The sequence below is a fragment of the Physcomitrium patens genome, chromosome 15, assembly GCF_059467195.1.
Source record: "Physcomitrium patens ecotype Gransden chromosome 15, ASM5946719v1, whole genome shotgun sequence".
Classification (NCBI taxonomy): Eukaryota; Viridiplantae; Streptophyta; class Bryopsida; order Funariales; family Funariaceae; genus Physcomitrium; species Physcomitrium patens.
In genome coordinates this window covers 9,037,611-9,060,054 of record NC_143424.1, presented here as the reverse complement: position 1 = coordinate 9,060,054, position 22,444 = coordinate 9,037,611, and the positions used below count along the sequence as shown (strand labels likewise).

Genomic DNA, 22,444 nt, shown 5'->3' with positions numbered 1-22,444 from the left:
TTGCTTGGAGCCAAATTGACAAGTCGATCAATTTATTGCCTAATGCCAAATAAACTTGAAGAATTTCAAAAGACATTGGAAGAACTCTTAAAAAAGAACCTTCTTCAAGAAAGTACATTATCATGGATAGAACATGTACTCTTTGCATTCAAAAAAAGATTGTAGAATTTGACTTTGCATTAATTATCGAGGCTTGAATAAATAGAATGTTAAGAATGCATATCCACTTTCACAGATAGACAATCTTTTTGACCAACTTCAAGGTATAATTATCTTTAGTAAATTAGACTTTCATAGATGCTATTAGCAAATACCTATTGTGAAAGAAGATATAAAAAAGATGGCATTTTGAATGTGCAATGGATATTTTGAATGGCTTGTTTTATCTTTTGGTTTCATGAATATTCCAGCTTCTTTCATGGATCATATGAACAAATTGTTTTAGAATCTTTTAAATAAGTATTTAATTATCTTCATTGATATTATCCTACTCTATATTAAAATCCCTAAAGAGCATGAAAAATATCTACAAAAAGTACTACATTAGCTATGATAGAGTCACTTTTATTGCAAGCAATCAAAGTATGAACTTTGGAAATTAGAGGTCACTTTTTTAGAACATGTAGTATCCTCCAAGGACATGCACATGGAATAGGATAAGATAAAAGTAGTGGAAGATTGGCCAATCTCCAAAAATATTTCTAAAATTTTTCTTATTCTTAGGCCTTGCTAAATATTATTATTATTTAATTTAGAAATTTGCATATATTATTGCTTCATTGACAAGACTATTAGAGAAGGATGTCCCATTTGAATAGAAATTGGAACAACAAAGTACCTTTGATAGGTTGAAGAAAGCACTTATTATTGCTCTAATATTGCAACCATGTGATTTCAACTTTCTTTGTACATGTGACATCAATACTACCGACTTGGCTATTAGAGTGGTCCTTCAACAAAACTTTGATAGGAACTTTCAATTCATAGTATATGACTCATGCAAACTTACAAGGATAAAGTATAATTACTTTGCACATGATCGAGAGTAATTAGTAATTGTATATACTATAAAGATAATATAATATTATTTATTAAAAAAACGAGTGATTGTTTGGATTGACTATTGATTCTTGCTATACAATTTATATTTAAAAAAATATAAAATGATAATATTATTATTAAAAAAGATAGTTGTAGCTTTTCAACATTCAACTTGAGTATAAATAAGGACAACAACATACTATATTGAACAACTTATTGCATAGACCAGACTTGAAGGCCAAATTAAAAGACAAGGAAAAAGTTGCTACTATTAGTAATTATAATTATTATTTTACTTATTCTACAAATTCCTTTCAAAATAAACCTGTAGAGGGAGATTCAAATGCATGAAAAGACTAAGCACATGAGTTCTACTTGTTAGGGTAATACAATTAACTATATTCTAAACAACTGAAAACACCAAGAAATACTACAATGCTTTCTCCCAATAAAAATACTCCTTCATCAATTGATAACAACAAAGTGTAACCCTGCACTATCAAAAGATTGTTCAAAACACATAAATTCCATCTAATACTAAAAATAATAAACTTTACTCTAACTAATCTGGATTCATACAATTTCTGTAATCACAAACTTTCTTTATCAAAACACACGCAACTCTCAATAAACAAAAATCATAATCTTCCATCCATAATCTATCTTCCAATAACTTTTCATATAATTCAATCACACAGTACTCGAATTACATAATGAATAACTCATAAATCAATCTCTGATTTATTCCACAAACTCACTTCTCAATATTCAGAAACTATCCATTATTCGTCAATAACAAAGAAACAAAGAGATAGTACCAAGTTTATCCCGGCTCGTGACTATCACAGTCTAGCCTTTAAATTAACTTCTACAACTTCTATATACTTTCCCCTAATTTTCCAAATTCTAACCATAATTTTGTTATTAACTATTTTTAATAACTAACTCAATTATCTGTCTTCGTGAATTACCTATTCTATAGACTATTAGTATATTTTATCAATATCTTTCAAAAATAAATTAATATCTATTCTACAGTAATATCATTTTAAATCTAATCAAAAAGAAAGAATGAAAGAAAGCTATGCATTAAAATATTTATTTTAAGATGGTTAGCAATGAGCTAAAGGTGAGTAATGTATAATATCAAGATTACAGTCTTAATGATGGTTTATTTTATTTCAAGAAAAAAATATATATACCTAATAATGTTATACTCCGGATGCACATACTTCATGAGAGATACGATATTCCAATATCTAGGCATTTAAGGCATGAAAAGACTCTAAAAAAAATCTCAAGGATATGATTTTGGAAAGATTTGGACTCTAATGTTCAAGCTTTTGTGTACTCTTGCAAGTCATGTCAATATAAAAAAGTACACAATACAACATCTCTTAGACTATTGCAACCAATTTCACTATGTATAGCATATTGAGAGTAAGTGATTATGGACTTCATTATGTATTTGTTATAAATGCGTGATAATGACATTACAGTTGTTATCTTTGTGGACTGACTCTTAAAGTAACCTCACTTGGCTATGATACAATTTAATATTAATGCCTCAACACTTACATGGATCTTTTTTGATACTGTCTTTTGTGATTAAAGATTACCTAGTATCATAGTTCAAATCAAGATTTGTACTTTATTCAGAGTTATTGGTAGGTCTTTTTCAAACTATTGAGCATACAACTTTTTATATCTACAACCTTCTATCCTCAAATAGATGGACAAACAGAGCATACAAATTAGACCTTAGAAGATTGCTATAAGTATTTGTGGTAGTTTACCATAAGGATTGAGATAAATATTTGACACCCTTAAAATTTGTCTACAATAATAATATTCAAGCAAGTATCGATCATTCACTATTCTTCTTTAACACCAATCACCATCCAATTATGCCAATAACTCTCCATCATTCTATCAACATCAACAACTCAATAATAGAAGAGTTTATACAATGATTTACATCTACTTTACAAGAAGCATAATATTGCTTCATTACCACACAAAATTGATAGAAACAATATACAAATAACCATCAACAATATAGACTTTTTGGGAGGTGACCAGATATTATTCTTCAATGTCAAATTTTCACTTATTACATGAATACAAGTTTGTTAGCTAGCACCTTGATGGCTTGGAACTTTTTACATTTTTATAATAATTTTTGATGTTGTATACTGCCTCGAGCTTCTCCCACATATTTAGGTCTATATGGTCTTCTATATTTTGCAGCCTAAGAAATTTTATAGTAAACTAATGTGCTTCTTGGATTGACATCAACTATAACTACTATTAGTTGTCATTCATGACCAACAAAAATATAGAGTAGATAACATTTTGGAGCATTGCTACCTTTATTGTAGCAATAGACATCTACAACTTTAATATAAGGTCCTTTGGAAAGACTATCTCATCCAAGATGCAATATGAGAATTTGTATAAAACCTCATCTATTGTTAAGAAACAATCTATATGTACCATCAAGAACAAAATAAAGACGTTTTGTATTATTGGAAGAAAATTAATTGTTATAAGGCATAGATAAGATAATTATATTATTAACGTGTAGAAACAAGTAATTAGAGCTATTTTTGAGAAAATTTTAGAAGTTTTTAAAATTGGGGCCAGATTGGTGGTCCATATGGAGCCTACCATATAGTATCCTAAAAGAATTAAAGGCAATTATCTAGATAGGATCCAACTCTAAAATCTTCTAGAAAAGTAATTATTTTAATAGAGCCTACTATTAAAAATATTCTAGAAAGTTTTAGGATGGTTGGACAAAGTATAAATAAGACTAATTGAGGCCATTTGGGACATTTGATCAAGTATAGCTTCATTCCATTTTCTCTTAGTAAAGTTTGGTTTGTATTTTTTGTTCTATTCTATTTCTTTTTACTTTGTTTTCTCTTTCATGTTTTATTCTGTTTAATTCTCTTCAATTTTATTTTTATTCGTTTTGTCTTACTTTGTGATAGAATTTATATTAGAATAGATTGGAAGGGTTTTAGATCCTAAAGAGATTTTAGTTCCATTTCAGGACCTATCAACTATCTTTAAAGAAACAAAGATTAAAATATGTGGCAAACACAATTTGTTGCATCTTGGACTTTTTCAACATATGATTGCCGCTTCTTGTGGAACTCATTTCTAGTAAAAAAAGAAGATTTAATATCACAAATATATATATATATATATATATATATATATATAGATTATTTAATTTTCTTGCTTTTAGTAATAGCTATTTTAATTTAATATGATACTATTTTTGAATGATTTTCAAGTCTTTTTGGATAATCTAAGAATGTATTGATCTTTTAGTTTTTTGGAATTCATGACTTTGACATGTATTAATATCAATAAATATTCTAAGCAAAATTGTATAGTTAAAAGTTATTATATATCAATACAGTTATGAAATAGTAATTGATTTTGTAAAGCCATGCCAGTAAAAGCTAATATGATAATTAGTAGAGGCACTACAACAAAAGTAGGATATTAAAAAATGTCTAGAAAAATCTTAAATATAAAAAGCCATTAAAGGAACTTTAAGGTTTTTTTTAAATTAGATAATCAATTTTTTATGTAGTAGTAATTTGAGTGCAAGTAGTTTTATCAAATCTTATCGGCACTCTAATTACATTGAAGATTGAAGATTGTTTTGTACAAAGAATAAAAGAGTCATTAGTCAATTGAGATTGATTTTAACCTAGTGCCATTGTGTCTTTATAAATTATCTTGTATCTTATAAATTCAAAGGCAGCATATAGCTCTTTTAATGTATTAATAAGGCATTGTGCCAATTTTTATCATCCTATATTGTATTTTTGACTATCATGACTTAAAGACAAATATAAATAAATAGTGCTTTATAATTCATAAGATTTAATATCAAAAATAGTTTAATAAATATTTTATTAATAAAAATAAATTAGCACAAAATAGACAACTTTAATAAATCTTTTAAAAGATATAATAATGAGGTGTGAAAAAATAAGTTAAAAAAAAACAAACAAAAAAATAAAAATAAAAATAATGTATTATACATATAATCTTGACTAGAATACAAAAATTAAAAATATAAATAGTAATATTTAGAATAAATATTTTTTAGATATCATGATAGATTTAATAATGTTTAGGTTTTTTATTTCAAATATTTTTGATTCTATATAATTGTAAATAAATAAATAACTTATAAAATTAAAATTCAATTTTGATTTAATAAAAAATTATTTCTAAACTTTATAAATACTTATTTTCAAAAAATAAGTTTATTCTTTATATAATTTAGAATAAAATAAATATTTAATATATTTAAAGACATTAGATAAAGAAACATGGTAGATATAAATCTATTAAAAAAATCAAGAGAAAAATAATATAAACCTAATATCAAATCAATTAGATTAAAAAATAATTAAAAATAATAAAAAAGGTTTTGTGTAATTTGTATAACATATTCTTCAAAGACAACAATGGCAAATCAAAATTACATATGTCTTTTTATTATTTATTTCTATAATTAACTTCACTAAAAAATTAATTACAGTTAGTATTGTAACAATTAGTCAATTTCAATAATTCTACATTGATGGTACCAATTTTTCTTACCATTATTGAATTATTAATTATTTTGCCCATCCTAAATTGCTTTGAAGGTTTCTTCTTCCAAATCTTGTTTTGATGCCCACAATCAAAATATTCAGAAATGTTACATATTTTTCATAAAAAAAATAAGATGAAGTTATTTAAATTAAAATTTACAATTGATATTAGTACTAAATTATATATTTCCTATCTTCAAAAGCCTTCTAATACTATAAAAATATGAAACAATATATATCTTAGAATCAAATATGATATTTTACTATAAATAATATAAGCTTTAAAAATGTATATTTTTGGTATGTATAAAGAAATGTAATTTTTTTTTATTATTTGTGTTATATAAGATGGTATAGTCTTTTGTTTAATTGTGATAACAAATCCATTTTTTTCAACCATGATTTAATACAATACTATAATATAATATATGTACTTTGAATATATATATATATATATATATATATATATATGGAAGAATATATATCTAAGATTTTTTACTTATCATTTTGTAAATCACATCTTCAAAAAACTATTCAAATATTATAATTTTTTTGTATTTTTGATACTTTAAAATTAATTAGTTTGTTTATTTATTGATATTATTTCTTTTATTTTTATTTTCTTCCATGAAATTCTTTGACAATCTATTTGCCTAAAATAAACTTATTTTTTCTATTTTTCTAATTATATCATAAATTTTGCCTAGATATAAAAAATATTTCTTTATTTCTAATTAGTCTTAAAATACGTACTTACAATAAGAGACCATAATATATTAATATCTCTGATGTGTGCAAATACATGACCAAAATTTATTTGCTAGTGGCCATAGTCTAATGCTAGATCTTTTTTACTAGGAATAGACAAGGCATTTGTTTTCTATTTCCACACCTATTGTGCAATAAGTCAAAACAGTTGATATTTTTTTTGTTTTTTTTTTTTTGTTTTTGTTTTATTTTATAACAAATAAAATGAGATTTTATTGCAAAAGAATACTTACAAAGAATTTGGCCTCAGTAAGACTCATAAATCCTTGCCAAAACTTAATTGAAGACTTGGAACTAAATAAGTAATATATAATTTTAACTTAGAAGGGATCTAATTTAATCCAAGAATATAAATTATTGAGGTGCCAACATGTGTGTCTATCTACTTTAGTGCAAATGAAATTATTTTTTTCCTAGCTAGAGTCAAAAGATTTGTACTTGCTTGTCTAAGATATCTTTAAATATTTTTATCAAAAATTAATTCCATGCAATTCTTGTATAGTAGCTAAGACCTTGCTAAATGTGATTTGTGGTCTTTTTAAGGAACCAAACTTAATTATTAATGGATTGGTCATTTTATTTGAATTAAAGTTCTCAAAGTGTCATGTCGCCAAAGAAAGCCCAGATTATATGAAACTTGCTAAATTATTTTGGTAATTTATATACAAAAATGTATTTTATTTATTAGAAGATAAAAACTACTAATGGAATTTAAAGGGTGAAGTGAAGGGCACAGAGGATTTTGATATTTCAATTCTAAATTCTTTATGCATGTGGATATGATTAAAAAGTATAAAAAATTATTTTAACTATACTATAGTAGGAAGAGCAAGAGACTTTGATAGAAGTATTATACTTTTCTTATTAGTTATTGTTATTAACAACCTTATGTCAAATACTCTATACAAAAATAGCTTCTTTATGGAATCTATGGAAAAGCTAAATATTTTTCCAACAAGCCAAAAGGTCATTGAGGAGTTCATTAAGCCACTTTTTCAAGTGAAGTATAAGCAATTTGTCTAGGTGGATAATCTAGCCTCGCACTATTTCATAGTGAATTGTAGAAGTAGAATGTTGTTGGGCCAGAAGTATCTTCTAAAAACATAGGTAAAACTTGTAATTAGTCTATAGAATGAATAGTCTACTTGTTTCTTGGTGCCTCACTCTTATGTAATGATACGGATTTTTTCCACAGTACATGTAATGCACTCCACGCCAACTATATTTGTAGAAATGGTTGGCATAAAATTCATATTGGAAAGGATCTAGAGAGTTAAATCATAGATAGAATAGAAGGGCTGGTTTATATGGCCGACTATAAAAATTATATTATTAAATTTTTGAATTCAAATAAATCCCTCCTAGTTGAAAGCTTATTCTAATTTATAATAGTTTAATTATCTAAATATTCTAAAAGTTATTAATTAGCATTTGATTCAATACCTAAGGAGTTTAATAATATTTCAATTGTAAAATAAGATAAACCACCTTACTAGGTGATTTCATCTAATTTGCAACCACTAATTAATTTTCTAAATAATTAAATAAAAATTCTTTTCACTTCTTATTAAGAAAATTTAACCACTTTAACAAAGTAAATTTATACCTTAATAAGCATAATCCACAAGATAAGTCACACATGTTTAAGAAATTATTTTTTTATATTTTTATTTATGATTTTTTATATTATATTTTTTTATTTACTTATCAAATAGAAAATTTATCCATCAAACTTGTCCATCATTGTTGATTACTCAATATTGCTTGCTTTTTGAACTTCTATGAAACTAAAGTCTTTTCTAGCTTTAATGTAATTGTGATACCAAAAGTAGTAAATATTGATGACTATACTAAAATAAAAATAAGGAATTTAACATTGATGGTCATTGGATCTCAATTTCAATCCACCAATGTAATTACAATACATAACATGACTAACAAAAAATGTCAAAAATGGAGGTAGATGTGATTATGTATCACAGACATATGTATAATTACCTATATGATTTGGTAGAAGTAGATAAAAATATATTAATTTCACAATAACTTTTAGAAAATCTTTTTAAAAGCTTTATAGAGGTTGCTTTGACTTTATACATGTTTTTAGTTAATTAATAGACTATTATACAGAATAACCTTATATAAGGGTGACTTTAAGCAACATTTAGTGCAAAGGTATTTTGTTGCTGGCAAGGAGCTCAAGTTCTTTATCTTTTTATCTTTTATACTAATATAATTAAAAAATTATCCACTATTTAGTAAATGATAAAATTTACTAGACAAAAGAGTTTCTTTCATGCATTAAATCAATTTGAAGAAAAACTCATTCAGTTGCATTGTCAACCATTCTATCATAAGAAGTGAATAATTAAAACTTTTATAAGTTATAGTTTTTATTTAAATCCTAATTAAATTACTTTCTAATATTTTTAATATTCAAGTAATCAAGTTCAACTTCTATTATTGATTTATACTTATAATGATAATTCTATCATGAAATGCATACCAAAAGAATTACTTCTTTTAATGCTTAATTTATTTTTATTTTATTTTTTTATTTTATCTTATTATTATTATTATTATTGTTATTATTATTATTTTAAATAAAATTTATCTATTAATAGAATATCATCCAAATATAAGTTATCATCTCCAAATAACTTTTTATCCATAAATAAAAATTCATCCAATTTTAAATAACATTTATTTATAATTTATCATCCATATCTAATCTAAATTCATCCATCATAATTTTTCATCTAATTTAAATTTATTTATTTAATATAACACCATCCATAATTTAACGTTATGTCATTTGATTGAGTTTAATTTCATTTAAGTTTATTTTTCATCTAATCTAAGTCGTCTACTTGAAAATCTTACAAAACCAAACTTGATGTAGTTAATTTACAATAACTAGTTTGTGTTGCTTGATTCAATATTATTAGCAATACAAATTTTCATGAGCCTTTAAACTAGAATACTGCCAATTACACCTCTGACATTTTCAATAGAAGTTCATCAAAATCACTTTAAATCTTTTCAATCACATAAAACTTGCGTCTTCATTATATTTGTGTTCCAACACTATAATTCTTTTCAAAATCACCTTTAAATATTTTTTAGGGTTGATATCTTTAATACCTAATGTGCCTCTAAATCCTATTGAATCTGTATTATGAGATCTCTTGTGCCATTCAAGTACAAGCAAATCCAAAAGAGAGGATGACAAAGGCCATAATAATGATGAATAGCTCTTCTGTAATTCCACTAGACTACCAACTTTAGAATAAAGTAGAACATTTGTAGTACTACCACATCCAAATACTACTACATAGGAGATCAAAAATAAATGCATAATTGACTCCAATTCATGAAGTAGCCAATAATAGTATAATCAAGGTATTAGAAATAGCATTGATATAATTTCAAGGCATGACAATTCACTACTTGCTAGAATCCTTCCTCCAATAGAAAATAATAATAAAAAATAATTGTGAGTTTTTTTGTAATAGATTGCTATTAATACTAGTATTTTTTATTTTTATTTTTTTTTAGACAAAGAGATGATTGGTAGTGTGAAAGAAATACATCAATAATCTATACAAGAAAGTCTATGCTCTTTCTTTAATAAAAAAATATGAAATTATTTGAGCATGAATATTCCTTGTCTTAAAGTGATTGTAATATAGTCTGGAGGCAAAACTGACCTTTTGCTACACTATCACAAGAATATATGTAATCCAACTTGTGGACAAAAGCTGTGCAGGACAAAGACTTAAAGAAGATCTTTACAATATTGACAAAACTTCTAATACATTGCTTAACTAATAGTACTACAATATAGAATGTGTCGCACCAATGTAATGTGAGAAGAATACGTATGAAGATTAGATTTAAAAGAAATGTAAGAAAAAGTGCACAAAATTTTTACAACCAATATTAGAGAATAAATTGACAATATAGCAAAATAGACCTAGCAAAACTATCATCAATGCTAACTCCTAAAAATTCCGTTGTCTTTTTGATATTATACTTTATAGCATCTAAAGTATGTTGAACAATAGGACATTAATAGAGTAAGAAAGCCAAAACTTTCACTTCAATTTGTCAAGGCACCAATAACAATAAAATGTCAAGGACATAAATCTTAAAGAAAGAAAAACTTAATATATTCTTCTATCACTCAAAAAGACTTAAAAGTCAGTCAATGATGGTAATATATTGAACTAAAATGGCTATTGTCAAAGACAAGAAGACTAGAAAGTCTTTAAATAAAACTAAAGATTAAAAAGGCATTTACAAAAGTGAAGAAGGCTTCACTCTTGTTTCCATATATACTATCCAATTAAGAGCTATATGACAATGTTTTATAGGACCTTTAACATATGTTGACTTTGCAAGACATATTTTAATTTATAAGGTAAGTTTTCTAAATTTGTACTACATAGTTAGCTTGTTCTATAAGCTACCAACACATATGACATGTGCTAATTTGTTGACCAAGTTTCTATTTTATTAATCAACTACAAATACATGTGAAATCAAAATGGTATCTATAAAGCTTCTAAAAAACGATTTTGGAAGATATTATGAAATTAATCTATTTTAACCTACTTATATCTAATCATATAGGTAATTATTGGAATAAATATATATATGTCCATGACACATAAGTCTTAAAGGAGCCACTACAATTTTGTAGCATGACAACAACACCAACACAGGCCACTTATTGAATGAGAAAAATTATACAACCAAAAGCTATTATCTTCACCACAATTCAACCAACAGTGCCATACTGTCGATTTTAAATTTTAGAGGAGAGAAAATACAAAAAGACCAACTATACAAGCGACAGAGAAGCTGATATTTTGAACGGGGCCCACATGAACCCACACACGAGAAGCTCGTTGTCCACCCAAAAGGATCATGCAAAAGTTTCGCGTATGAAAATATAGGGGCTGTCTGTTACTTTTTGGAAATTGTCAATTTCTTTGGCAGTGAAATTGTCCATTTATTATATCTCCAGCTAAGACCTTTTTGTGAGAATGGGCGATGCATCCTGCTTTCGAGTGTGATGGAGGAAAGATACCAAGCGGAGCGTGGCATTCCGAGGGCGATGCTGGACACGAGGCCTCAAGGCCCCGTGACCCCCATCCCTTGTTGGGACTATTAATTTAGGATCTCCGAGAGTCCCACGCTTTCCTCGCCTCTCAGCAGAGGGATAACGCTCCGCTCGCATTCGCATGATTCACCCTGCATGTTGGATGTCGTTTGATCCGTACCCCTTAACAGAGGTGCTTCCAGTGGGCCACTGCGTATGTCTGGATCCGTGTCTGTGGGGTCGTTTAAGCTGAACCAGCTGAGAATTGGTGGCATGCTGTGCCACCTCGGACGTCCCTCGAAATTCGCTTGGGGTGGGGATCATTGCGGAAATGCACTGTTTCTTTTTTTTACTTCCTAGGCTTTTTGGGTTTTGAATCGACAATCCAGGCGTCCCACCCGGTTGAGGGCAGCTGGAGTTCGGTCCTGCCCGGACATTTGTTGATTGCGATTGCAAATGATAATTCTGCTTGGCACCTAGGTCATTAGGCCAGACTCATACGAAGTCCGCTTTGTGAATCGTCCTGGGAATTGAAGCTGGCAGCGCGGAGATAGGGAGTGCCTTTTTGATCAGCTCAATGCGGTGGGGTGGTACTAAACGCCTGCTGATAAAGATAAATCTCTTAGTCAACGTTGTGCAGGATCGACCGAGAGAGGGCTGTATATCCAAGAACGTGACAACAGGGTGGTCGAAGTCGGAGCCTTGGAACAGACGCTGATTGCGTTGGGCGGGCCGGTTTCTCGACGTTGGTTAGTGGTGGATACAGCGGGTTGCGGAAGAGATTGAGGGTCGAGAGGCAGTCCGAGGTGAACCTAAGTGCGCGGAAGACGAGGAAGAAGAAGTAGCTTGCAGCTACAGTCATGTTGCTGAACTTATTCAAGACCGGCACCGTTGCATCGACACCGGCGTGCCGCAATGGCGCTTTTGTGAGGAAGTCCAGCAGATGCGGAAGGCCGGAGCCGCTGCAGGTGCGCGCTTCAGCGAGCGCCGAGGGGGCAGGATGGCTGAAGTCAGCGTCGTCGAAACTCGGCAAGATTGTCGAGAAGAAGGTCCAAGGTCCCAGCAAGGAGGGTGTCGGTGAGACGGTTACGTTCAAAGGAACGGCCGTAATCGTGAAGAAGTTGAAGTTGTTCGACGTGATGGATCGCGTTGCGGACATCCAGGACGACGCCAGTGAGCTCAGGGGAAAGAAAGTGACTTTCCAGCTTGTGAGCAGCGAGGTCGACTCAAGTGAGTTGGGCTTTTCCCCACCTTGTGACAACGTTTATTTGTGTCAAAAATAACGTGAAATCATGTTTCATTGGATCCCAACCGATCGTCGTCGAGGAACAGCATCGCTAAGACGGTATGTTAAGAGATTGAGGTTGTTGAAGTATTGGCGGGTATGTGGTGAGTGAGTGAGTGTGTGTGTTGGATCCGGAATGGCAGGCACAGGGGAGCTTGTGACGAGTGAAGAGGTGACCCTCCAGGGCTGGCTCAAAATCTTCGATTCAATCACGGCAGAGAAGCTCAGCTTTAATGTGGAGTTCTCCGTGCCCAAATCGTTCGGCGTGCCCGGAGCCATTCTCGTGAGGAACAACCATCCCAACGAGTTCCTTCTGGTGTCGTTCAAGCTTGACCTTTCCGGCGGAAGCTCCGCCGACTACATTACCAACTCGTGGGTGTACAACACCGAGAAGTCGGGACCGCGTGCCTTTTTCTTCAACACGGTAATTGTTCGTCGATCTCAGTTCGATGCAAGGGCTGTGGTCGAGATCCCAGTGTGGGTGATTGTGCGATGGTCTCACAATCGCTGTTTTGGGGTTTGCAGCCACTGCTGCCGCATGAGACTCCTGCCGGGCTGAAGGAATTGCGCGAGAAGGAGCTCAAGGAAACGAGAGGCGACGGAACCGGCATGCGAAATGAGACCGAGCGCATCTACGATTTCGACGTCTACAACGATCTGGGAACGCCCGACGTCGACCCAAAGAATGTTCGGCCCACCCTGGGTGGCAGTGCGGAGTTCCCCTTTCCACGTAGAATGCGGACTGGCCGTCCCCCGACGAAATTCAGTAAGCCTCGTTCACAGCATATCCCTGACCCCCAAACATGCTATAGGAAACGCGTTAGTGGTGGGTGCCTGTGCCACTCACCGCTACAGGCTGTGGTGGGAATGTTTCCACTGTCTCCATGCTCTCTGGAACTTTAGAGCAAGGCCTACCTGGCTATTAGAACTGAAGGTTGCGTAGCCGCGTACTTGCTAGCAGAAACAGACTGTTCGAGTGGAAAGTGTGTCCTACACATGCAGTTTGAGGTGTCCGTAATCGAACCGGTGGGATGAGATGAGTAGCGCATTCTGACATTTCGAGAAAGTGGTGCGCAATTCTACTGTGTAGGCCCAGAGTTTGAGAGCCGGGCAGCTGACCTGTACGTCCCCAGCGACGAGCGCTTCGATTACGTCAAGTTGAGCGATAACAAGGCGGATATGGCTCGAGCTGCAGCCCACGCCATACCGTCGAAGATTTCTACCAAACTGAGTAGGAAAGAGAGCTGGTCCAGCATGGAGGAGATCAAAAACTTGTATTCTGCACCAGGCGAAGAGGTGGGAGGAATCAACAATGTGTTGGGTAGCAAGGAGGATGTGTCTGAAAAGGATCAGCACCCGTTGCTATTCCTGAGGGAATTCACTTCCAAGCGTGCTGACGGCAAGGATAACGACCTCCTGAAGTTTCCTCTTCCTCGGATCTTGAAAGGTACTCCCATCGATCACGCCGTGATTCCTCCAACCCCCCCTTGCCGTGCGCTGTCTCCCTCCAGTTGCGCTGCGCTAGGATTTTCGCTTCGGGCTAGGGTATGGAGAGTCTGAAGTGACTCCTTGAGGTGTCGAGATTGGGACTTGAATTGTGGCAGAGGTCTTGTTGCGTTACCCTTGATGTGCACGAAGTGCCTGACAGTCGTGACGTGTGCATCGTGAAGCCGATGAGAAAGCGTGGCAGACCGACGCCGAATTTGCCCGGGAGTATCTCGCGGGCTTCAACCCTATCGAGATTGAGCTTGTCAGGGAGTTTCCTATCAAGAGCAAACTCGATCCTGCGGAATTTGGTGATCCCACCTCTGCCATCACTGAGCAACACATTGACGCCAAATTGGAAGGTCTCAGCGTCGCGCAGGTACCGTGAGCCGACTTCGAATCGTTCAATGTGGATTTGTTTGGTTGTGGCTCAACTACCGGAGTGTGTCACAGTCCTGTTTGCAAACAAATAATTGTTTATTGTTTTCTTTTTCGCTTTCCTTTACCGGGACGATGCGCGCAGGCCGTGTCCGAGAAGAAGCTTTTTGTGGTGGACTTTCACGATCTTTTTCTCCCATGGGTGGGAAGTATCAACAAATTAGAGAACAGCAAGAACTACGCCAGCAGGACACTTTTTTTCTTGTCGAAAGAAGGGTCACTCAAGCCCCTGGCGATCGAGCTGGTTCTTCCCCCGAGGACTAAGGGTGGAGAGAAGAAGGCCCGGGTGTTTACGCCTCCAGCGGATCCCTCAGAGACGGATCACATTTGGCAGCTCGCAAAAGCTCACGCCACCAACAATGAAATGACTGTGCATCAATCTGTCAACCATTTGTGAGTGTCGCTCCTCTTTGATGTCAAGTGTTTCCGTCAAGGAATGTGCAGGTCTCTTTGGAGGCGAGAGGGGCAAAGTTTCTATGTGCTTGACGATCGTTAACTGATCCGCCTCGTTTGGTGCAGTACGCGTTGCCACGCCGTCACCGAGCCCATGATCATCTCGACACACCGTCAGCTCAGCAAGCTTCACCCGATCCATCATCTGCTGTTCCCGCACTGCAGGCACACGTTAGAGGTGAACAGTACTGCTCGACTCAACCTCCTTCCTGCGGGGGGTACGATCGAGCAGATCTATACGCCTCGTGAGTACGTCGTGCGAATGGCTTCTGCTGCCTACCGAGACTTTTGGACATTTGACTCAAATGCGTTGCCGAACGACCTCATCAGGAGGTATCAGTTTTGCGCAATCCAGACCATCATTTTTTCTTGACGGTAGTTTCTAGTTTTGGTGAAGTGATGGATGATGATTTCTCTAGAGCGACCGCTCACGCTTCTTTCGCTCGACTTCAGGGGTATGGCGGTACCAGACCCTAACGCTAAACACGGAGTCAGGCTTACCATTGAAGATTATCCCTACGCAGCCGACGGGCTTGAAGTTTGGGGCGCCATGAAGGCATGGAACACGGAGTACGTTGACATCTACTACAAGGACGACAGCGTTGTGCAACAGGATGCGGAGCTTCAGAACTGGTACAACGAGTATCGTAATGTAGGCCACGCCGATAAGAGAGACGCACCTGGGTGGATTCCAATGGACTCGAAGAAAAACCTAGTAGAAATTCTGACAACAGTGCAGTGGATTCCAACGGCCATGCACGCCCCTATCAACTTCGGCCAATTTGACTACGCAGGGTTCATGCCCCACCACCCCTGTATGTGCCGCCGCCTGATTCCAGAGGAAGGGAGCAAAGAAATGGAAGAACTCCGAGCTGATCCCGTGAAGTTCTATCTATCGACTATCTCCGATACGGACACGACAACCACAGCCATGGCGGTATTCGAAGTTGTGGCGGCCCACGCTCCCAACGAGGAGTACATCGTCGAGCGAATTCCAACTTGGACGCAGAATGAACAGGTAATGTCTCTCTCCGCTTCGCCGCAGAGATGCGCTAGACAAGCGAAGCCTTCAGACGAGTACAATTCGCAGGAAGAGATATGGTGCCCGTCAACTGTTCATCACTGAGATCTTTGTTCCGTGTGCTTTTGCAGGCTAAGGCCGCATTCCAGCGATACACGGACAAGCTGCGAGAGATTGACGATTTGATTGTGAGGCGCAACCAGGATCCGAATTTAAAGCATCGGTGTGGTCCTGCTCAACTGCCTTTCGAACTTCTGCGGCCATTCTCAACCCCTGGTGTGACGGGAAGGGGTATCCCCAATAGCATCACAGTTTAGAAAAGAGAGTCCGATATACAGTGTAAACCTTTCTCCCGGTGGTGCCCGCTATTGTGCAGCAGTAAGAATGACAAATGTGCCCAGTCCGCAACGTTTTAAAGCGAAGTGGAATTAATCTTGAGGCGACTTTCGATCATATCTTTCCCAAATTGACGAACAGATGCATTACATTAGTGACGGATGAGGTGGCTACTTTAAAACATGTGTGAGAATCCTTGCTATGTCCATCACATTCTGGCAACTAAGGAATCAAGGAAGCATTTTATTTCAATTAAATGATGTTGAGTCTATGGCTTGAAAGCCTTGTCCATGACTCGTTGTCGAGGGGCTTTGTGCAGCTTGCTTTTTTGACATATGCAAATACGCTTTGCTAAAATTGTTTGATATATATTAGTTTGTTGGGTATGTACATTCTACTGTTTTAAGTGAACTGAACTGACCTTCTACATGTCAATGTGCATGAACTGACCTTCGACAAATTGTTTTAAATGACTAGAATTGGTTTTAGATATAGCATGCTACTTCTTTGGAGGTTTTTGGTGCACATATGAAATGATTGTTGGCTCAAACTTAGCAGCTCCAACATCGTACAATATGCAACATATCAACATCACTTTTTTCGTTAATTCTACTCACTTATTCACGATATCTCCCTCATAGTCTCTTAATACAGTAAAATGAACACACCCACTACTAATATATATCAAACAATTTTAGCAAAGCGTATTTGCATATGTCAAAAAAGCAAGCTGCACAAAGCCCCTCGACAACGAGTCATGGACAAGGCTTTCAAGCCATAGACTCAACATCATTTAATTGAAATAAAATGCTTCCTTGATTCCTTAGTTGCCAGAATGTGATGGACATAGCAAGGATTCTCACACATGTTTTAAAGTAGCCACCTCATCCGTCACTAATGTAATGCATCTGTTCGTCAATTTGGGAAAGATATGATCGAAAGTCGCCTCAAGATTAATTCCACTTCGCTTTAAAACGTTGCGGACTGGGCACATTTGTCATTCTTACTGCTGCACAATAGCGGGCACCACCGGGAGAAAGGTTTACACTGTATATCGGACTCTCTTTTCTAAACTGTGATGCTATTGGGGATACCCCTTCCCGTCACACCAGGGGTTGAGAATGGCCGCAGAAGTTCGAAAGGCAGTTGAGCAGGACCACACCGATGCTTTAAATTCGGATCCTGGTTGCGCCTCACAATCAAATCGTCAATCTCTCGCAGCTTGTCCGTGTATCGCTGGAATGCGGCCTTAGCCTGCAAAAGCACACGGAACAAAGATCTCAGTGATGAACAGTTGACGGGCACCATATCTCTTCCTGCGAATTGTACTCGTCTGAAGGCTTCGCTTGTCTAGCGCATCTCTGCGGCGAAGCGGAGAGAGACATTACCTGTTCATTCTGCGTCCAAGTTGGAATTCGCTCGACGATGTACTCCTCGTTGGGAGCGTGGGCCGCCACAACTTCGAATACCGCCATGGCTGTGGTTGTCGTGTCCGTATCGGAGATAGTCGATAGATAGAACTTCACGGGATCAGCTCGGAGTTCTTCCATTTCTTTGCTCCCTTCCTCTGGAATCAGGCGGCGGCACATACAGGGGTGGTGGGGCATGAACCCTGCGTAGTCAAATTGGCCGAAGTTGATAGGGGCGTGCATGGCCGTTGGAATCCACTGCACTGTTGTCAGAATTTCTACTAGGTTTTTCTTCGAGTCCATTGGAATCCACCCAGGTGCGTCTCTCTTATCGGCGTGGCCTACATTACGATACTCGTTGTACCAGTTCTGAAGCTCCGCATCCTGTTGCACAACGCTGTCGTCCTTGTAGTAGATGTCAACGTACTCCGTGTTCCATGCCTTCATGGCGCCCCAAACTTCAAGCCCGTCGGCTGCGTAGGGATAATCTTCAATGGTAAGCCTGACTCCGTGTTTAGCGTTAGGGTCTGGTACCGCCATACCCCTGAAGTCGAGCGAAAGAAGCGTGAGCGGTCGCTCTAGAGAAATCATCATCCATCACTTCACCAAAACTAGAAACTACCGTCAAGAAAAAATGATGGTCTGGATTGCGCAAAACTGATACCTCCTGATGAGGTCGTTCGGCAACGCATTTGAGTCAAATGTCCAAAAGTCTCGGTAGGCAGCAGAAGCCATTCGCACGACGTACTCACGAGGCGTATAGATCTGCTCGATCGTACCCCCCGCAGGAAGGAGGTTGAGTCGAGCAGTACTGTTCACCTCTAACGTGTGCCTGCAGTGCGGGAACAGCAGATGATGGATCGGGTGAAGCTTGCTGAGCTGACGGTGTGTCGAGATGATCATGGGCTCGGTGACGGCGTGGCAACGCGTACTGCACCAAACGAGGCGGATCAGTTAACGATCGTCAAGCACATAGAAACTTTGCCCCTCTCGCCTCCAAAGAGACCTGCACATTCCTTGACGGAAACACTTGACATCAAAGAGGAGCGACACTCACAAATGGTTGACAGATTGATGCACAGTCATTTCATTGTTGGTGGCGTGAGCTTTTGCGAGCTGCCAAATGTGATCCGTCTCTGAGGGATCCGCTGGAGGCGTAAACACCCGGGCCTTCTTCTCTCCACCCTTAGTCCTCGGGGGAAGAACCAGCTCGATCGCCAGGGGCTTGAGTGACCCTTCTTTCGACAAGAAAAAAAGTGTCCTGCTGGCGTAGTTCTTGCTGTTCTCTAATTTGTTGATACTTCCCACCCATGGGAGAAAAAGATCGTGAAAGTCCACCACAAAAAGCTTCTTCTCGGACACGGCCTGCGCGCATCGTCCCGGTAAAGGAAAGCGAAAAAGAAAACAATAAACAATTATTTGTTTGCAAACAGGACTGTGACACACTCCGGTAGTTGAGCCACAACCAAACAAATCCACATTGAACGATTCGAAGTCGGCTCACGGTACCTGCGCGACGCTGAGACCTTCCAATTTGGCGTCAATGTGTTGCTCAGTGATGGCAGAGGTGGGATCACCAAATTCCGCAGGATCGAGTTTGCTCTTGATAGGAAACTCCCTGACAAGCTCAATCTCGATAGGGTTGAAGCCCGCGAGATACTCCCGGGCAAATTCGGCGTCGGTCTGCCACGCTTTCTCATCGGCTTCACGATGCACACGTCACGACTGTCAGGCACTTCGTGCACATCAAGGGTAACGCAACAAGACCTCTGCCACAATTCAAGTCCCAATCTCGACACCTCAAGGAGTCACTTCAGACTCTCCATACCCTAGCCCGAAGCGAAAATCCTAGCGCAGCGCAACTGGAGGGAGACAGCGCACGGCAAGGGGGGGTTGGAGGAATCACGGCGTGATCGATGGGAGTACCTTTCAAGATCCGAGGAAGAGGAAACTTCAGGAGGTCGTTATCCTTGCCGTCAGCACGCTTGGAAGTGAATTCCCTCAGGAATAGCAACGGGTGCTGATCCTTTTCAGACACATCCTCCTTGCTACCCAACACATTGTTGATTCCTCCCACCTCTTCGCCTGGTGCAGAATACAAGTTTTTGATCTCCTCCATGCTGGACCAGCTCTCTTTCCTACTCAGTTTGGTAGAAATCTTCGACGGTATGGCGTGGGCTGCAGCTCGAGCCATATCCGCCTTGTTATCGCTCAACTTGACGTAATCGAAGCGCTCGTCGCTGGGGACGTACAGGTCAGCTGCCCGGCTCTCAAACTCTGGGCCTACACAGTAGAATTGCGCACCACTTTCTCGAAATGTCAGAATGCGCTACTCATCTCATCCCACCGGTTCGATTACGGACACCTCAAACTGCATGTGTAGGACACACTTTCCACTCGAACAGTCTGTTTCTGCTAGCAAGTACGCGGCTACGCAACCTTCAGTTCTAATAGCCAGGTAGGCCTTGCTCTAAAGTTCCAGAGAGCATGGAGACAGTGGAAACATTCCCACCACAGCCTGTAGCGGTGAGTGGCACAGGCACCCACCACTAACGCGTTTCCTATAGCATGTTTGGGGGTCAGGGATATGCTGTGAACGAGGCTTACTGAATTTCGTCGGGGGACGGCCAGTCCGCATTCTACGTGGAAAGGGGAACTCCGCACTGCCACCCAGGGTGGGCCGAACATTCTTTGGGTCGACGTCGGGCGTTCCCAGATCGTTGTAGACGTCGAAATCGTAGATGCGCTCGGTCTCATTTCGCATGCCGGTTCCGTCGCCTCTCGTTTCCTTGAGCTCCTTCTCGCGCAATTCCTTCAGCCCGGCAGGAGTCTCATGCGGCAGCAGTGGCTGCAAACCCCAAAACAGCGATTGTGAGACCATCGCACAATCACCCACACTGGGATCTCGACCACAGCCCTTGCATCGAACTGAGATCGACGAACAATTACCGTGTTGAAGAAAAAGGCACGCGGTCCCGACTTCTCGGTGTTGTACACCCACGAGTTGGTAATGTAGTCGGCGGAGCTTCCGCCGGAAAGGTCAAGCTTGAACGACACCAGAAGGAACTCGTTGGGATGGTTGTTCCTCACGAGAATGGCTCCGGGCACGCCGAACGATTTGGGCACGGAGAACTCCACATTAAAGCTGAGCTTCTCTGCCGTGATTGAATCGAAGATTTTGAGCCAGCCCTGGAGGGTCACCTCTTCACTCGTCACAAGCTCCCCTGTGCCTGCCATTCCGGATCCAACACACACACTCACTCACTCACCACATACCCGCCAATACTTCAACAACCTCAATCTCTTAACATACCGTCTTAGCGATGCTGTTCCTCGACGACGATCGGTTGGGATCCAATGAAACATGATTTCACGTTATTTTTGACACAAATAAACGTTGTCACAAGGTGGGGAAAAGCCCAACTCACTTGAGTCGACCTCGCTGCTCACAAGCTGGAAAGTCACTTTCTTTCCCCTGAGCTCACTGGCGTCGTCCTGGATGTCCGCAACGCGATCCATCACGTCGAACAACTTCAACTTCTTCACGATTACGGCCGTTCCTTTGAACGTAACCGTCTCACCGACACCCTCCTTGCTGGGACCTTGGACCTTCTTCTCGACAATCTTGCCGAGTTTCGACGACGCTGACTTCAGCCATCCTGCCCCCTCGGCGCTCGCTGAAGCGCGCACCTGCAGCGGCTCCGGCCTTCCGCATCTGCTGGACTTCCTCACAAAAGCGCCATTGCGGCACGCCGGTGTCGATGCAACGGTGCCGGTCTTGAATAAGTTCAGCAACATGACTGTAGCTGCAAGCTACTTCTTCTTCCTCGTCTTCCGCGCACTTAGGTTCACCTCGGACTGCCTCTCGACCCTCAATCTCTTCCGCAACCCGCTGTATCCACCACTAACCAACGTCGAGAAACCGGCCCGCCCAACGCAATCAGCGTCTGTTCCAAGGCTCCGACTTCGACCACCCTGTTGTCACGTTCTTGGATATACAGCCCTCTCTCGGTCGATCCTGCACAACGTTGACTAAGAGATTTATCTTTATCAGCAGGCGTTTAGTACCACCCCACCGCATTGAGCTGATCAAAAAGGCACTCCCTATCTCCGCGCTGCCAGCTTCAATTCCCAGGACGATTCACAAAGCGGACTTCGTATGAGTCTGGCCTAATGACCTAGGTGCCAAGCAGAATTATCATTTGCAATCGCAATCAACAAATGTCCGGGCAGGACCGAACTCCAGCTGCCCTCAACCGGGTGGGACGCCTGGATTGTCGATTCAAAACCCAAAAAGCCTAGGAAGTAAAAAAAGAAACAGTGCATTTCCGCAATGATCCCCACCCCAAGCGAATTTCGAGGGACGTCCGAGGTGGCACAGCATGCCACCAATTCTCAGCTGGTTCAGCTTAAACGACCCCACAGACACGGATCCAGACATACGCAGTGGCCCACTGGAAGCACCTCTGTTAA

At 38.3% G+C, this 22,444-nt stretch overlaps 2 protein-coding genes across 2 annotated transcripts; one reads left to right on the top strand and one right to left on the bottom strand.

Moving 5' to 3' along the window:
* Positions 1-12,180: 12,180 nt before the first annotated feature.
* On the top strand, positions 12,181-16,819 carry LOC112292633 (putative linoleate 9S-lipoxygenase 4). Its single transcript, XM_024541302.3, has 9 exons — positions 12,181-12,774; positions 12,973-13,253; positions 13,355-13,595; positions 13,920-14,276; positions 14,500-14,693; positions 14,838-15,145; positions 15,272-15,538; positions 15,659-16,223; positions 16,358-16,819. The coding sequence occupies exons 1-9, from the start codon at positions 12,405-12,407 to the stop codon at positions 16,541-16,543; spliced, it is 2,769 nt and encodes a 922-aa protein (XP_024397070.1). The 5' UTR covers positions 12,181-12,404; the 3' UTR covers positions 16,544-16,819.
* Positions 16,820-17,354: 535 nt separating this feature from the next.
* On the bottom strand, positions 17,355-21,993 carry LOC112292632 (putative linoleate 9S-lipoxygenase 4). The gene is made up of 9 exons (XM_024541301.3): positions 21,400-21,993; positions 20,921-21,201; positions 20,579-20,819; positions 19,898-20,254; positions 19,481-19,674; positions 19,029-19,336; positions 18,636-18,902; positions 17,951-18,515; positions 17,355-17,816 (listed from the first exon to the last, which is right to left on the bottom strand). The coding sequence occupies exons 1-9, from the start codon at positions 21,767-21,769 to the stop codon at positions 17,631-17,633; spliced, it is 2,769 nt and encodes a 922-aa protein (XP_024397069.1). The 5' UTR covers positions 21,770-21,993; the 3' UTR covers positions 17,355-17,630.
* Positions 21,994-22,444: the final 451 nt, after the last annotated feature.

What these genes read in the sequence shown, in the direction of transcription:
- LOC112292633 (XM_024541302.3), top strand. Translation starts at nt 12,405, where the DNA reads ATGTTGCTGAACTTATTCAAGACCGGCACCGTTGCATCGACACCGGCG. An exon ending in GAGCAGCGAGGTCGACTCAA is followed by an intron (nt 12,775 to 12,972) that starts GTGAGTTGGGCT and finishes CCGGAATGGCAG; the next exon opens with GCACAGGGGAGCTTGTGACG. An exon ending in CCGTCCCCCGACGAAATTCA is followed by an intron (nt 13,596 to 13,919) that starts GTAAGCCTCGTT and finishes TCTACTGTGTAG; the next exon opens with GCCCAGAGTTTGAGAGCCGG.
- LOC112292632 (XM_024541301.3), bottom strand. Translation starts at nt 21,769, where the DNA reads ATGTTGCTGAACTTATTCAAGACCGGCACCGTTGCATCGACACCGGCG. An exon ending in CATCAATCTGTCAACCATTT is followed by an intron (nt 18,903 to 19,028) that starts GTGAGTGTCGCT and finishes CGTTTGGTGCAG; the next exon opens with TACGCGTTGCCACGCCGTCA. An exon ending in CTTGGACGCAGAATGAACAG is followed by an intron (nt 17,817 to 17,950) that starts GTAATGTCTCTC and finishes GTGCTTTTGCAG; the next exon opens with GCTAAGGCCGCATTCCAGCG.